We start from the raw sequence: 16,193 nt of genomic DNA, 5'->3' as shown, positions 1-16,193 counted from the left end.
GCAATAGGGAATAATTGAAGATTTTTAAGGAGGAGAGGGACATGGTCAGTTCTATGCTTTAGGAAGATTATTTTGGCATCTGTTCCTCCAAGGGCCCGACTTCTTTAAACTTTATTACACATGGGTGCCACATGCCAGTAGGCTTACACAAACATGATTTCCCTGTATTGTTTCAATCTGGGCCGGGAACAATTTTCATTAATGGAAAAATGGTCCTCAAATACACCGATTAGCCCTCTTCAGGTACAAGAAGATAAAAGCCTGATAATTTGAATGGAGTACTCTTCTTAAATGTCTACTCTATCTGTGGCAGCCAATGGGAAAGTCAAGCTCTCTCCCACCTGATCCAATGAGTAATTAAGAGAGTTAAAAAAAAAAAACAACAACCACAGAACCCTTAACATGCTAGTGGTGTATCGTGCAGACTTTAAGGGACAAGGAAATCAAGGCAAGAACAAGGGGCACAACCTGACCAGCTGGCCAGCTCCTTCAGCTTGGGCTTGATTAGTAGGGGAAGGTGAGGAAGGAGGAGAGGTTTTAGATTGCCCAAATAAGTTGGTGAGGAGCAACACCACCATGAGCGACCAGGGTTGTAAGAATACCAGTGACTGCACAGTTTCCCGCCTGCTCAATGTGGTGGAAAGTGAGCTCCAGGCAGGGAGGGAGAAAGGGGACCCCACAGAAAAGCAGCTTCAGATAATCCTGGAGGATGCAGCCCTTTGGCAGAGATTCAAGGAAGTCACTAATGAAATGATCGTGACCAAGAATGGCAGGTGAGTTGATCCTCTCCCTTGTCCCGGCTGGGCTGGAAATGATAATATACCTTGAATATTGAACAGGGTGCATGCAGCCTTTCAAATACAAACAGCATGCAAGCTGATTAAACACGGTCATGAGGACTGTGTCAAAGTGTCCCTCTTCACCCTTGCCTTCTCCCTCTTCAGCCCCAGGCTAACATAATTAATTTCTCAGGCAGCATTGTAGAAATCTGGGAGAAGACAGTAGTCTGAACAGTTAGTCATCTGTTTGAGCTGGGTTGGGTAAGTTTGGGGATATTGGACAGGGCTATCTATATTAGAAAGACTATTATTTACAGCCCTGGGCAAATTTCTGGGAATCTTAGGGGGGAAAATCCCTATTCATTTACAATACATTCTCAGAAACCTATAGTGTTCTGGTTGAGAGAGAGAGTTGACTTGGTGTAAGTTGAAAGTCAACTTGGTTTTGAACCTCAAATGTTATCATCTGAACAAGTCAAGTTTGTTTGAATTTTCTGACTTCCTAAGAATAGAAAGCAAAGAACAAGAGGAGTTATCCTTATATCTACTTCTCCTGTGTGTTTGAGGTAAGTGTTCATTGGAGTTACTTTGGAGGGTGTGTGTTCTTCTAGAGGGCATGGTTCTTATATATTAGGCCAAATTCTAAAATGTCAAATTGTATCAGGTAATAAAATTGGAAATGATGCTTTATGGTGTAGTCCAAGAAAGACCCACTGATTCTTGGATTCTATCAAAACCAGTCCTCACAAGGGATTTCAAGTGAGAATAAGAAGCTTTCACCCCATGGAGATGAAAGCATCATGAAGACAAATAATTAGTTTGTTCAAATAGCAAAATTGACATCCATTTTTTAGCTGATGACCCAGGGATGTACCAATGGACTCAAGAGCCAGACATTAGGAAACATCCATATCTGCAGTAGTTTTGGCAGTTCCTGGGGTGAGAACTTGAGGGGGGGAGTGGGAGAGAGAGAGAGACAGAGAGACAGACAGACAGACAGACAGAGACAGATACAGGGACAGAGACAGAGGCAGAGAGAGAGACAAAGAGAGAGGCAGAGACAGAGAGAGACAGCAAGACAGAGAAACAGAGACACACAGAGAAACAGAGAGAGACAGAAACAGAGAGAGAGGTAGTATTGGCTAACAGAGAAAAATTAAAGTCAACTAAATATCCAATAGGCTGCTTTTCCTTGAGTGAGATGCCTACATTTTTGGCTTTTGCTTTATATTGTGTGTATATATACGTACGTTTATTTATGTAAGTACTTGTGTAAATATAAATAAAATGATTTCTTCCTTGTACTGTAGTGGAATTTTGGAACTCAAATATTATTTGTGACATGAAGGTGCTTCCTAAGGGAAAGTAATGAGCCACCTTTCCCATGGGGAATAATGTAATCTGGGCAGAAGGAAGAACAGTTAGGCTTAATTTTGTATTTTTTGCTCTCTGCACATGCTTAGAAACTTCCTTGACCCTCTTTCCTCACATACCTATGGGATTATATTAAACATTTGCACTTAAGTTGATGTTAATATCCTCTTTTCCTTTTTGTTGATCTGTGTTCATACACTGGGTTCACTGCCTTAGACATTGTCTTTGTGGAAATCTCTTAATATCTCTCAAACCTCAATTTCCTGATCTGTAAACTACAAGATTATGAAGATCAAGTGAGATAATGAATATAACTTGTTTTCCCTTATTGGAAAGAAATGGAAGTCTCCTTTTGAACTTGGGAGGTTCTTATTCTAATGGTGTAGACCCCTGTCCTTCCCCTTCCCCAAAGTATTATATATAGAACCTGTCAAAAATTGCAAATATTATATCTTTTGACCTTCACAACGTCCCTGTGAGGTTGTCATTCAATTAATGATGATGGTGACGGTGATGAGAACTAGGATTTGTACAGTGCTTTAAGGTTTGCAAAATACTTTACAAATATTTCATTTTATCCTCATTTATTGGTCATGATCAGTCCAGTTTTACATATGAGGAAAGCGAGACTTAGAGACATTTGAATGATGACCAAAGCCCCACAGGTAATACAAGATTTCAAATCTTAGTCTTTTAATTCCTAATATTTCTGGGGCACCTCCATTGCCTGGGTCTTACAGAGGGAAAGAACTGTTAGTTCATATGTTTCAGCACAGAATGAATAAAAACATTTCACAAACTACTAAAAATAGTTTAAATGTTAAATTCTTTGCTGGCATAAAATTTTTCTATTGGTCTATGTGTGGCCTCTGCTCCTTTTTTCTCCTTCCTATCAATTATGTCCTCTCTCTCTCTCTCTCTCTCTCTCTCTCTCTCTCTCTCTCTCTCTCTCTCTCTCTCTCTCTCCCTCTCCCCTTTCAGGTCAGGGTTTTGGCAGCCAGGACCTGGGTTACATGGGATTTTCGATGGCTTTTTCTATCAATCAGAATTTATGTGGTTGATTACATACAGCTAGCATTTTGAGATTTGTTGTGGTCAAGTTGTTTCAGTTATGTCTGATTCTCCTTGATCTCATTTGTGTTTTTCTTGGTGAAGAGACTGGTGTGGCTTGCCGTTTCCTTCTCTAGCTCATTTTACAGATGAGGAAACTGAGGCAAACAAGGTTAAGTCACTTGCCTGGGGTCACACAGGTAGTAGGTGTCCGAGGCCAGATTTGAACTCATCTTCCTGACTCCAGGCCAAGTGATCTATCCAGTGCACCACCTGGCTGCTCGATCATAGGACTTTAGTCTATCACAATTGATCATTGTCACAATATTGCTCTTTCTGAAAATTAGACCTTTTATAACAGGGTTCCACCCTTCCGTGGGCTTCCCAAGGCAAACTGTTAAGTGAATTTGATCCATTTCAACAAACATTTATTAAACCTCTATTATGTGAGAGGGAACTGTGACCTGGTAGAGTGAGAGCACGTCTCCCATTACTCACAGACAGTTTGAAAAAAGAATATTGTGGCTTTTCCTTTAAGTGTGGAACAGAAAGAATAAAAGATACGATAAGTACTTATATAGTTCTTTAAGGTTTATACAGCACCTTACAAATATTATCTCATTTGATATTGAGAGGTTGTTGCTATTATTATCATCTCCCTTTTACAGATGAGGATGCAGATAAAGGATAATTGATTGATTTTTCAGGTAATAGACAATAAATGTCTAAGGATGGATTTGAGCTTCCCACTTCCAGCTCATCACTTTCTCTACTTCACCACCTAGTGGTCTTAGGTTGCTACCTACCCTAAGGTTATGGAGGAAGACGTAGAAAGGATCTTTTTTGAGTCCTAAGTCCAGTGCTCTTCACTATCAATATTCTTTTTTAAAAATTCAATTTTATTTCATTTTCTATTTAAAAATTTTTCTTTCTCTTCTTCCCCCACTTACTTGAGAAGGCAAGAAAAATGAAATGAATTACAAAAACTGTGTAACATGTGAAATAAATAGTCTTGTATAAAAAAAATGCAAGAAAAAAAGACAGAAGAAAATATGCTTCAATTTGTACTCTGAGCCCATTAGTTTTCTTTCTGAAGGTGGATAGCGTGTTTTCTCATTAGTCTTTTGGAATTGTGGTTGATCATTATGTTAACGAGTTACTAATTCTTTCAAGTTGCTTATCTTTAAAATATTGCCATTGCTGCATAAATTGTTCTCTTGGTCCTTATTTCACTTTGCCTTAGTTAATAGAAATCCTCCTAGTTTTTTCTAAAACCACTCCTTTTGTTATTTTTTAGAGCAGAATAGTATTCCATCACAATTCATATACCGTAACTTGTTCATCCATTCGCCAATTGATGGACATCTCAGTTTCCAAATCTTTGCTACCACATGCTATATTAGTTGTGTAGCCAGGTGCAATTCACTTAACTTTCCTCAGCCTCAGTTTCCTTAATAGCAAAGTGGAGATAATAGTAGCACCTGCTTTGCAGGGATGTTTTGAGGATCGAATGAGAATATTTGTAAAAGGCACTTTGTATGGTGCCTGACACACAGGAGGCACTAGAAATGCTTATTCTCATCTTCCCTCCCCTCTCTGTGGGCACCAAGGGTTTGAATGACTTGCCCAGAGCAACACAGCCATTCAGAGACTTGTCTTGAATCTAGGTCTTCCTGACACCAAGACCTCCTTTCTATAGTCTGCTTCCTTCTTCCCACATAGAAGGTATTTTGTAAATGCTTCTCACTGAACCCATCTCATAGCAATGAATATAAACATGCTATAACTATTTTTGTACATATGGGCCCTTGCTGTCTTTCTTTCTTTGATCTCTTCGGGTTGTAGACTTAGTAGTGATATTGCTGGGTCAAATGGTATTTAAAGTCTAATAGTTTCTGAGGGACAGTTCTAAATTGTTGCGCAGCGTGTCTGGACTAATTCACAGTTCTATTAACAGCGCATTAGTTTTTCTGTTTTCCTGTTTTCCACATTCTGCCCCAGCATTTGCCATTTTCATTTTTTTGTAATCTTAGCCAATCTGATGGGTGTGAGGTGGCACCTCAGAGTTGTTTTAATTTGCACTTCTCTAATCATTAGTGATTTAGAGCATTTTTTTCATGTACCTATTGATTATTCTGATTTCTTCCTCCGATAATTGCCTATTCATATCCTTTGACTATTTATCAATTGAGGAATGCCTCTTAATTTTGCAAATTTGACTCAGTTCTTTATATTTTAGAAATGAGACCTTTATCAGAAAAAACAAAAAACTTGTTACAAGGATATTTTCCCATTTCTTTCTTTTCTTCTAATTTTATCTGCATAGGTTTTGTTTGTGCAAACCCTTTTTAATTTAATGTAATCAAAATTATCCGTTTTACCTACTGTGAACCTCTCTATTGTTTGGTCATGGACTCTTCCCCTCTCCATAGGTCTGATGTATAATTTCTCCCAGACTTCACTAGTAACTCTTTAGGTCTAAATAATGTAACCATTTTGAGCTTATCTTGGCATATAGTGTGAGATGTTGATCTATGCCTGGTTTCTACTTTCCAGTTTTCCCAATAGCTTTTGACAAATACAAATGAGTTCTTATACTAATAGCTGAGATCTTTGGGTTTATCAAACATTATGTTACTGTGCTCACTGCTTCTGTGTATTGTGTACCTAATCGGTTCCACTGACAAACCTTTGTTTCTTACCCAGTTCCAAATTGTTTCAATAACTGAAGCTTTGTAGTATAGTCTGAGGTCTGGCACTACTGAACCTTCCTCCGTCCTATTTTTTTCATTGCTTATATTGTTATTCTTGACCTTTTGTTTTTCCAGATAAATTTTGGTATTATTTTTTCTAGCTCTATAAAGTAATTCTTTTGTAATTTGATTGATAGGGCATTCAATAAGTAAATTAATTTAAGTAGCATTGTCATTTTTCATATATTGTCTTGATTTATGCATTAGTAATGAATAGTACCCACTAGTAATAAATATTTCTCCAATTATGTAGATCTGCACTTGCATGAAGAATATTTTGTAATTGTGTTATGTAGTTCCTATGTATATCGTGGAAGTTAGATACTCAAGTATTTTATGTTATCTGTGGTTATTTTAAATGAAATTTCTGCTTCTATGTCTTCTTGCAGAGTTTTGTGGTAACATGCAGAATTTTTGACTATTTATAAAGATTTATTTTTTATCCTAAAACTTTGCTGAAGTTGTTAATTACTTTTTTTAATTGACTCTCTAGAGTTCTGTAAGTCATCTGTAAGTCATGCTACAGCTAGCATTTCTAACACAATACTGAATAATAATAGTAGTAATGGAGGACTTTGCTTCACTCCTGATCTTATTAGAAAGGCTTCTATCTCATCCTCATTACAGATAGTGCTTGCTCTTGGTTTTAGATAGATGGTATTTATCATCTTAAGGAAAGCTCTTTTTATTCCTCTGCTTTCTAGTGTTTATAATAGGAATGGGTGTTGTATTTTGTCAAAAATTTTTTCTATGTTGATTGAAATAATCACATGATTTTTGTTGCTTTTGTTCTTAGGATTGTCCCTTGTGCTTATATTTTTCCTAATATTGAACCAGCCTTGCATTCATGGCATAAATCTAGCCTGATCATAGCATATGATCTTTGTGATATATTACTATAATCTCTTTGTTAGTATTTTATTTAAAAATTTTGCACTAATATTAGGAAAATAGTATATAGTTTCCTTTTCTTCTTTTTTTTTTGCTTTGACTCTCCCTGGTAAAAGTATCAAAACCACATTTGTATCATAGAAGAAATTTGGTAGGATTACTTCTTTACTTATTTTTTAAAAGCAAGTTATGTAGTATTGGAATTATTTAGTCTGTTAAATATTTAACAGAATTCACCTGTAAATCCATCTAGTCTTGGGTATTTTTTTTAAAAGATGGTTAACTTATGGTTTATTTAGTTTCTTTTATGAAGTAAAGTTATTTAAGTATTCTATTTCCTGTTGTGCTAAGTTGTATAATTTATATTTTTGTAACTATTCATCCATCCATTTTGTAAATATTCATTCATTCATTTCATTAAGACTGTCAGTTTTATCAGCATCTAGTTGAACAAAATAGATCCTAATTTTTTTTTATTTCATCTTCAAGCTGTTAATTCTTTTTTCATAACTTTCTGGACAGCTTTTATTTCTTTTTCCCATCTCCCCACCCCTATTTTTCTCTACCATTCTTAATTTGTTTTTTTTTTAAACTTTTCTGGGGGTCTTTTTAATCTCTTTCTTTCTCTCTTCCTTTAAATCTTCCAGGAATTCTTATTGGGCTTGTATCCAATCTGTATTTTTTTCCCGTTTGAGGCTTTGCTTGTAGATATTTTCAATTCACTTTTCTGTGTTTGTTTCTTGAGTTTCTTTGTTACTACCATAGTAGCTCTTTACGGTCAGGTTCTTCATTTGTTTGTTCATTCTTCTAGTCTACTTTTTCACTTTGGACTTTTTGTTTTTTGGGGGATCTCTTCATTCCTGGTGTGGGTTGGGGAGGGGCTGGGATATCTGATCTGAGCTTCTACTGTTTTCAAAGCTCAGTCTGGAGGCCTGCAAGTTTTCAGTGCATCCAGAGTGGTGTGATTTGCCCCTGTGGTCTATGTTTCGAAAGTTCCTGAATCAGATTTTGATTTATTGCCTTGTGGGTAATTGAATTTCAGTAGACTGTTGCCGGACTCAGTCAGCCCACTGGAGAGGTTCTGTAGGCTTAGAGTGACTGAACTGCTGGCTCCCCTTTGGTCTTGGTCTTCTGCCCTGGTTTTTTCCTTTGCAGGCTTATGTATCGAGCTACAGATTAGAACTGAGTTACTGCTTTGCTTAGCACTCAGATAAGTTTCTGGAATTTGTTTTGTGCTCAGTACTAGGTAGGGCTCTGTGTTTGGTCATGGCTGTGTCCTGGATCTGTGACTCAGAACTGGGTAATGTGTAAGATGGCACTGTTTCAGAAATCCCTTCGGATGTCTTTTTGCCTCAGTGTTTCTTTCTTTGGTGCCTTATCTTGATCCCCTGTCATCTCTAGGTGCTGAAATGCTTCTGTCCTGCCACCTCTGCCACTGCTGTAAGCTCCTGACCAGCCTCCACTGGGTATCTTCAGACCTCTCTGTCTTTTTAAACTTCCTTGGGCTGGAAAAATTACTCACTGTGACTTTTTCTTGGTTTTTCCAACTCGAATTCTACTTGGCAGATTTTCTAGGTTGTAGAGGTATGCTGGGAGAACTAGGCAAAAATATTTCTTCTCATTGTGTAATCTTGATTCCACTTCTCCATCAATATTTTGCCTTCCTGTGCAATCTTCAGTATTTTATGTAGATGGTCTGAAATGACCCTATTGCCAAGGGGAAAAAAAAGATAACTTTTTGGAGATGGATATTTCAAACACTTGATTCTGTTGGCATCTGGTAATTTCCTAATCTTCCTTCATTGGGAAGCTTTACTGCCTATCATATGTCTGCCAGTAAAGAGAGTGTCAAGGGTTTTGGCACCTTCCCAACCAAGCTACCACAAGTTAGGCCAGGCATCATCCTCTTCAAGGTACAAACCTCATTGAGGAAGCAGCACAGGATTTTAGTACTTAAGTTGGAGGTTGGCCAGGGTATTGAGATGAATTCTCAGAAATGATGGTAGGGAAGGTGAAATTCAATAACCTCAAACATTTTAGGAGCTCTGTTTCATACTAAGCCTGAGAGTTGGTTCCTTAAAGGCACCAGACCAGCACAGAAAAGCCTACAAGCTTCACAAACATTAAAACCCAGCATTCTTTAGAGTAGCTAGAGAGCTGAGGCTCTATGTGTAAGTTGGGATAGAAGTAGCTCATCATCTAACATATGAGGAGACAGGAAGAATAAAATGTGATATATTCAATGAAAGGTAATATAGTGTTGTAAAAATATGGCACATACAAGGAAATATGAGAAGACTATATAGTGTGATCTAAGTACAATAAAAAAGACACATATATGTGTTCTATATATATATAAAATGTGTGTATATACATGACATACATAAATATATACTTACTACAACTCTATATAGGTACATATTTGAATATGTACATATATATGAATATATGTATATGTATGTTTGTTGTTTCTATCTACTTATCTATCTGTATGTCTGTCAGTCAGTCTGTCTGTCTATCTATCTGTCTATCTATCTATCTATCTATCATCTATCTATCTATCTATCATCTATCTATCTATCATCTATCTATCTATCATCTATCTATCTATCTGTCTATCTATCTATCATCTATCTATCTATCTATCTATCTATCATCTATCTATCTATCATCTATCTATCTATCTATCTATCTATCTATCTATCTATCTATCTATCTATCTATCTATCTATCTATCTATCTCTCTGACCCTTGGCTCAAAGGGACTCTCCTGTATGGGACTCTCCTCACTGATATAGGTTCACCAATCCCTCAGTTCTCTGTGTCTGAGTGAGGAATAGTGTCAGTAAAAATGTGAGAGAAGAACGTTATTAAATCTTTGGCTTCTAGCTTTGAGAGAGAAGTCACGCTGAGACTCTTTTCAGGTCCCTTGGAAGAAAGACTCTTGGAAGAAGCTCATACGATCAAGGTGCAGGCTCTTTTACCATTGTATACCAGGCACTGTGCTAGGTACTGGAGAAGATGGGATTTTACTGGGGACTTAAAAGAAGTCAGGGAAACCAGGAGGCGGAGATGAGGAGGGAGAGCATTCAAGCGTAGGGGACAAGAGGTCAGAGACAAGAACCGGAATGCCTTGTTCATGGAACAATTATTTAAATACTGGATCTTACTATGAATACCATTATTATAGTTTTTCATGAATGTGGTTTTAATTTATATAGCATTTCACAGTTTAAAGATATAAAAACCATGTATTTACATGAAATTGTCTAAGTTGCACAAATGGTGTGAAGTTGTTTGGTAAGGGAAGTTCCTCACTGCGGGGTCCCTATACCCGTGAACTCGCAAGTTCAGTAAGAAAAAATGTATATATGTATATGTATATAAACACATGTAAATATACACATATGCACACAAATTTATGTATATATGTGTATATATGTATGTGTGTATACACACATACATATTTGTATTTGTACCAATACATGTATTTTTTTGTGTTGAGTTGTTACAGCTGCGTTCAACTCTTTGTGACCCCATTTGGGTTTCTCTTGGCAAAGATACTGGAATGGTTTGCCATTTCCTTCTCTAGCTCATTTTACAGATGAGGAAACTGAGGCAAACAGGGTTAAGTGACTTCCCTAGAGTCATACAGCTGATAAGTGTCATACAGATTTGAACCAGGAAGAGGAATCTTTCTGATTCCAAGTCCCTTACTCTATCCACTGTGCCATCTCTCTCTCTGTCTCTCCTCACACACGTACACATATACATACATGATGTTCACTTATATATAATGTATATATGTATAAACATATATAAATTTTCCATTACCATTATTGATATTTTTACATATGTATATACGTGTATACACATTTTACATATGTATATATATTTATTATATATTTTTAATGTATATATATGCATATGTAATACACATTTTCTCATTATCATTGTAGATGATTGAATCAAGCTCTAGAATACCTCAAGGCCTCCTTAATGGTAACCATAGTCTTTCAAAAAGAGATTGACCTGATATTTCACTCAGTATAAAAGAGGCAAATAAAGTATGGATATTGCTTAGATTATCACATGCAACTGGATGGGCTTCCCATTGAATTATTCCTTGAAGCAGAACTGAGAGCGAACTCAATTGAATTTTGGAAGCTATATAATCCTTTCTCTCATCCTAGCTTCTTCGGTGTTGTTTAAGGTGACTCCTAAAACCTCAGTATTTTCCCAGTGCAGCTATTATGGAACATTAGGATTTTAGAGCCATCCTATTTGCAGGGGGCTCAAAGTGTCACACAGAGATGCATGGTGAGCATGTGTAGATGGCAGCATGTCACCAACTGAGACGCGTGAAGGAGAAGGAGCATGAAGAACCTCATGTATGATCAGGAAAAAAAAGTGGCCTGGTCATGCTGCAGGAGTGGGGTGTTAACCCATGAGCAGTCACTGGTAAAAGTGAAATAGTCAGAGATTCAGAGGAAAATTTCCAGCATATGGGGTACATCCTATTTGGAGGACTGATGAAGTGACAAAGACAAAAATTTCACAGGATAAGAAGGCATGGATGAGCCGCCATTTGTGCTAGTAGATGCCTTATTGGACTTACCATTTTACAGGTGAGGAAACTGAGGCTCACAGAGATTGGAATTTAAAAAGTTATCCATTTTAGTAAATATCAGAGCCTGCTCTACAGTCCCTGGTACAAAGCAGATGCTTAAAAAAAGTTTGCCTTGAATTGAATTCGGACTTCTTCTAGAACCTTTTCCTTTACTCCATGCTCTTTCTACCCAAATACATACATGTATGTGTGATGTCTTTTAAAAATGGATTTTTACTGGTATTTAAAATTTTTACTTTGTCTTTATTTCCCTGCTATCTCTCCTCTTCTCATGCCCAGAGAGCCATCCCTTATGACAAAGACTTTGGGAAAGAAAAGAAAAAATATTTAGCAAATTAATTTGAAAAATATTGGAAAAAAATCTGACATTATATATATTATTCCACACCTGTGGACTTCTTATCTCCACATAGGAGTTGGGAGGAGGAGTATAAGATGCTCTCTATTCTTTCTTACTAGGCTATAGTCTCTATGAGGGTAGGAACTGTGTTGTCTCCTTTGGAGATGAGGATCCATGTTGAGCAAAATAATGACAGAATCTTAGAGTTTGGAAGGGACCTTGGAAATCATATAGATCAATTGTGCACAGTCACAGCAATATTGTATGGTAATCAACTGTGAATGACTTACCTATTCTTAGCAATACAGTGATCTGAGACATTTCTGAAGGACTTAGGATGAAAAATGTTATCCAGCTCCAGAAAAAGAACTGATGGAAGAATACTTTTTTAAACTTTCTTCATTTTGCTTGGGTTTTGCTTGGGTTTTTTTGTGTCTGTGTTTTCTTTCACAACATGAGAATGGAAATACGTTTTACATGACTGTGCATGTATATAATATACTATATCAAATTGCTTGCCTTCTCGATGAGGGGAGAAGAGAGTGAGGGAAACATTTCGAACTCCAAGTTTAAAAAAAAGAATGTTAAAAATTATTTCTAGATGTAATTGGGGAAAATAATATGTTACCATATTGAAAATAAAACAAAATTTAAAAAGAATATACAAACATATATCTATCTAGATCTATCTATCTATCTATCTATCTATCTATCTATCTATCTATCTATCTATCTATCTATCTATCTATCTACCTATAATCTATACCTATATATTATATAGTTCAGACTCCTATCCAGTTAAGAATCCCTTGTATAACGTTCCTGAAAAAAATGATCATTTAGTCTTTACCTGATGTGGGGCGTGGGGCCATCACTAGTATAAATCATCTTGACTTATGTCTTGTCACTGGATTCTGATGGTTCTGGAGTGGAGAGTGAGGCTGATGACTTTGCACAGCTCTGCCTCACTTAAATCCAATTCACTTGCAAGTCAAGACATCACCTTCCTGATGTCACTGGTCCTCTTCAAGAGCAAAGGATGTACAACCACAGCAATAATGTAGGGCTCACTCCCTACAGAGGTAACCATTTCACTATTGGACAGCTCCATTTTATTGGAAAATTCCTCTTTATATTAAGCAAAAATCTGTCTTCATTTTCTATTCAGGGGTCCTAATTTTGTCCTCTATAAGAGTGCTATCAAACTCAAATAGAAATGGACCTTCTGTGGGCTACATATTGACTTAGAAAACCACAACCTTACCTGTATTGCATCTTTATTTATTTTGTTAAACATTTTTCAATTATATTTTAATTTGGTTTGAGCCACATTCAGGAAGTGGCATACTGACCATGAGTTTGACACCTCTGCTCTAGAGCTAAATAGAGTAAGTCAAAAGCATCTTTCACTGGAGAGTCATTCATTACTTAAAGATAGTGATTACATTCCTCCTTAGACTTTTCTTTTCCAGAATATTTAGCTGTGAGGATGTTGAAGGAGGTATCTGAATGAGAGATAGATTCTAAAGGTGTGGGAAAAACATGTTAGGCCTTGTTAATGTTGAATTAAGGCAACCAAGTCTGTTTCATCAACTACTGATTTATTTGCCTGCTTTCCCATTCATGTGTGTGTGTGTGTGTGTATATATATATACACATATATATATGTTTCTTGTGAGAATATTCTATAAACTCATATAGGGCATTTTTACTAAGGGAACAGGCATGATTTTGAAAATGGTATTCTCCAGTAGACCACATCTTTACCATTACATAATTGATAGAAAGATTTGGAGAATACAAAGTCCTAGAGTTCTTATTGTTTGTTGAGTTTTTTTGAAAAAAGGCATTTGATTTTATACTGCAAAATGCTGCCTAAAAGACTCCCTTCTAGAAAGGTATCTCTCTTGTATCTATTAACATTATTCAAGATTCCTTGAAGGAAATGATAACTGATAACCTGCTTAACTCTGGAGGGAGTATCTTGAGGTAGATGTGTACCATAGATGATGTTCCCCATTCTGCATATGTGTGAGGTCAGTCCTGCTCACCTAATTTCATCCATGTTGACTCATTTGTGTCTTCACAGAAAAGAACTTTTTAAATGGAAAGTTGTTTTTAAGCCATAATGGGAAGTGGGATTAGGAGAGGAATCTTTCAGGTCACTGTAGATTACTAATGTTGGACTTACCCTTTCAAGTTCAACCTGGATCACAGGCTTATAAATGAGATCCTTCCGTGGAACTTTTCCTCTTTTTCCATCAGGTAGATACACTGTGACCCTTAATGACTCAGGTCATTCATCTCCATTTCCACAATATCATATACCACAGACCAGCTTTTACTTGTCTTGATTTTGGGCCACTATGTAATTGCAAGGTGGCATTATAACAATTTAGAAAATTGTGACAAGAACATGAACTCATCAGCTGTAATAAGCCTTTAGCTTTAAACAAATATAACCAACCCTTGTGTCAGAGGCTCCTTTCCGATATGAATACACTTTGGGGACTTGTCAATTCTCTGGTTTATTGCCCTACGCAGGTGGAACATGAGAATGTTTGGATTTGAAACTTGTAAGCTCCCCTTATAAGCACTCAGGTTCATAAAACTCAAAGCAATAAGATGTTTCCTATTTGCTATTAAAAAGGACTCAAATCTGTACCATAAAGATTTGAGAACTTCTCATTAGAATATTTTCACATCTACAGATGTATATACTTTGTAACTTAATGAACTACTCTAGGTGAAGGAGAGAAGATGGAGATCAGTCTTTCATATCCTCCTACCCTTCGAGACTCATTTGTCTATGCCAGCTTGTTCCCTGGAAGGTCTCTCTGGGCATTACAAATGGCATTCCATTCTCTTCCTCTGATCGCTCCTCTCACAATCTGGCTCCAGTATCTCTTTCTAGCCTTATTGTACAATACTTCGCTTCACATACTTTGTAAAAAGTCCAAAGCCTTTTTCTTGTTGCTTCCCACGCAGGGCACTCCACCTTTCATATCTGTGGCTTTGCTGTTCCCCCATGCCTGAAATATACCATGTTCTGATCTTTACCTCTTAGAAGCTAGTGAGTAGTAAACTAGATGGGAATTTGGAATATTCAGCCCCTTAGGTCCTTTCCAATTTAACACGCAATGACTTTGATTCCAAAAGAGAGACCAGAAACTTGACAAAGTCCACTCCAATGAACTTCAGATAGTGAGTCAAAGATTGATACCAAAATGAGCGTGCATTTTATTCCTTCCTTTAGTGGGATGTGATGAGAGTAAACTTCATGTTTTTCTCTCACCTCCCTTCTTTTTCCCTCCACAAAAAAGTCTTTTGCTTGCCTCTTTTATGAGAGATAATTTGCCCCATTCCATTTCTCCCTTTCTCCTCCCAATATATTTCTCTCTCACTGCTTGATTTCATTTTTTTAAGATATGATCCCATCCTCTTCAATTCACTCTGTGCACTCTGTCTCTATGTGTGTGTGTGTGTGTGTGTGTGTGTGTGTGTGTGTGTGCATGTGTGCGCGTGTAATCCCACCCAGTACCCAGATACTGAAAAGTTTCAAGAGTTACAAATATTGTCTTTCCATGTAGGAATGTAAACAGTTCAACTTTAGTAAGTCCCTTATGACTTCTCTTTGCTGTTCACCTTTTCATGCTTCTCTTCATTCTTGTGTTTGAAAGTCAAATTTTCTTTTCAGCTCTGGTCTTTTCATCAAGAATGCTTGAAAGTCCTCAATTTCATTGAAAGACCATTTTTTCCCCTGAAGTACTATACTCAGTTTTGCTGGGTAGGTGATTCTTGGTTTTAGTCCTAGTTCCTTTGACTTCTGGAATATCCTATTCCATGCCCTTCAATCCCTTAATGTAGAAGCTGCTAGATCTTGTGTTATCCTGATTGTATTTCCACAATACTTGAATTGTTTCTTTCTAGCTGCTTGCAATATTTTCTCCTTGACCTGGGAACTCTGGAATTTGGCCACAATGTTCCTAGGAGTTTCTCTTTTTGGATCTTTTTCATGCGGTGTTCTGTGGATTCCTTGAATATTTATTTTGCCCTCTGGTTCTAGAATCTCAGGGCAGTTTTCCTTGATAATTTCATGAAAGATGATGTCTAGGCTCTTTTTTTGATCATGGCTTTCAGGTAGGTCCATAATTTTTAAATTGTCTCTCCTGGATCTATTTTCCAGGTCAGTTGTTTTTCCAATGAGATATTTCACATTCTCTTCCATTTTTTCATTCTTTTGGTTTTGTTTTGTGATTTCTTGGTTTCTCATAAAGTCATTAGCCTCCATCTGTTCCATTCTAATTTTGAAAGAACTATTTTCTTCAGTGAGCTTTTGAATCTCCTTTTCCATTTGGCTAATTCTGCTTTTGAAA

At 36.9% G+C, this 16,193-nt stretch overlaps 1 protein-coding gene across 1 annotated transcript in view; it reads left to right on the top strand.

Annotated features, from left to right (window-relative positions):
* The first annotated feature begins 576 nt into the window (after positions 1–576).
* The window catches only part of TBX19 (T-box transcription factor 19), a 35,701-nt gene continuing 20,084 nt past the window's right edge, over positions 577–16,193 (top strand). The window contains exon 1 of the mRNA XM_072638186.1: positions 577–773. Within this exon, the coding sequence (XP_072494287.1) occupies positions 577–773 (197 nt within the window). The remainder of the gene's footprint in view (positions 774–16,193) is intronic.

This window comes from Notamacropus eugenii, chromosome 2 (genome assembly GCF_028372415.1).
Source record: "Notamacropus eugenii isolate mMacEug1 chromosome 2, mMacEug1.pri_v2, whole genome shotgun sequence".
NCBI classification, from domain to species: Eukaryota; Metazoa; Chordata; class Mammalia; order Diprotodontia; family Macropodidae; genus Notamacropus; species Notamacropus eugenii.
The sequence above is the reverse complement of the archived record's forward strand: the minus strand, read 5'-3'. Positions and strand labels throughout refer to the sequence as shown.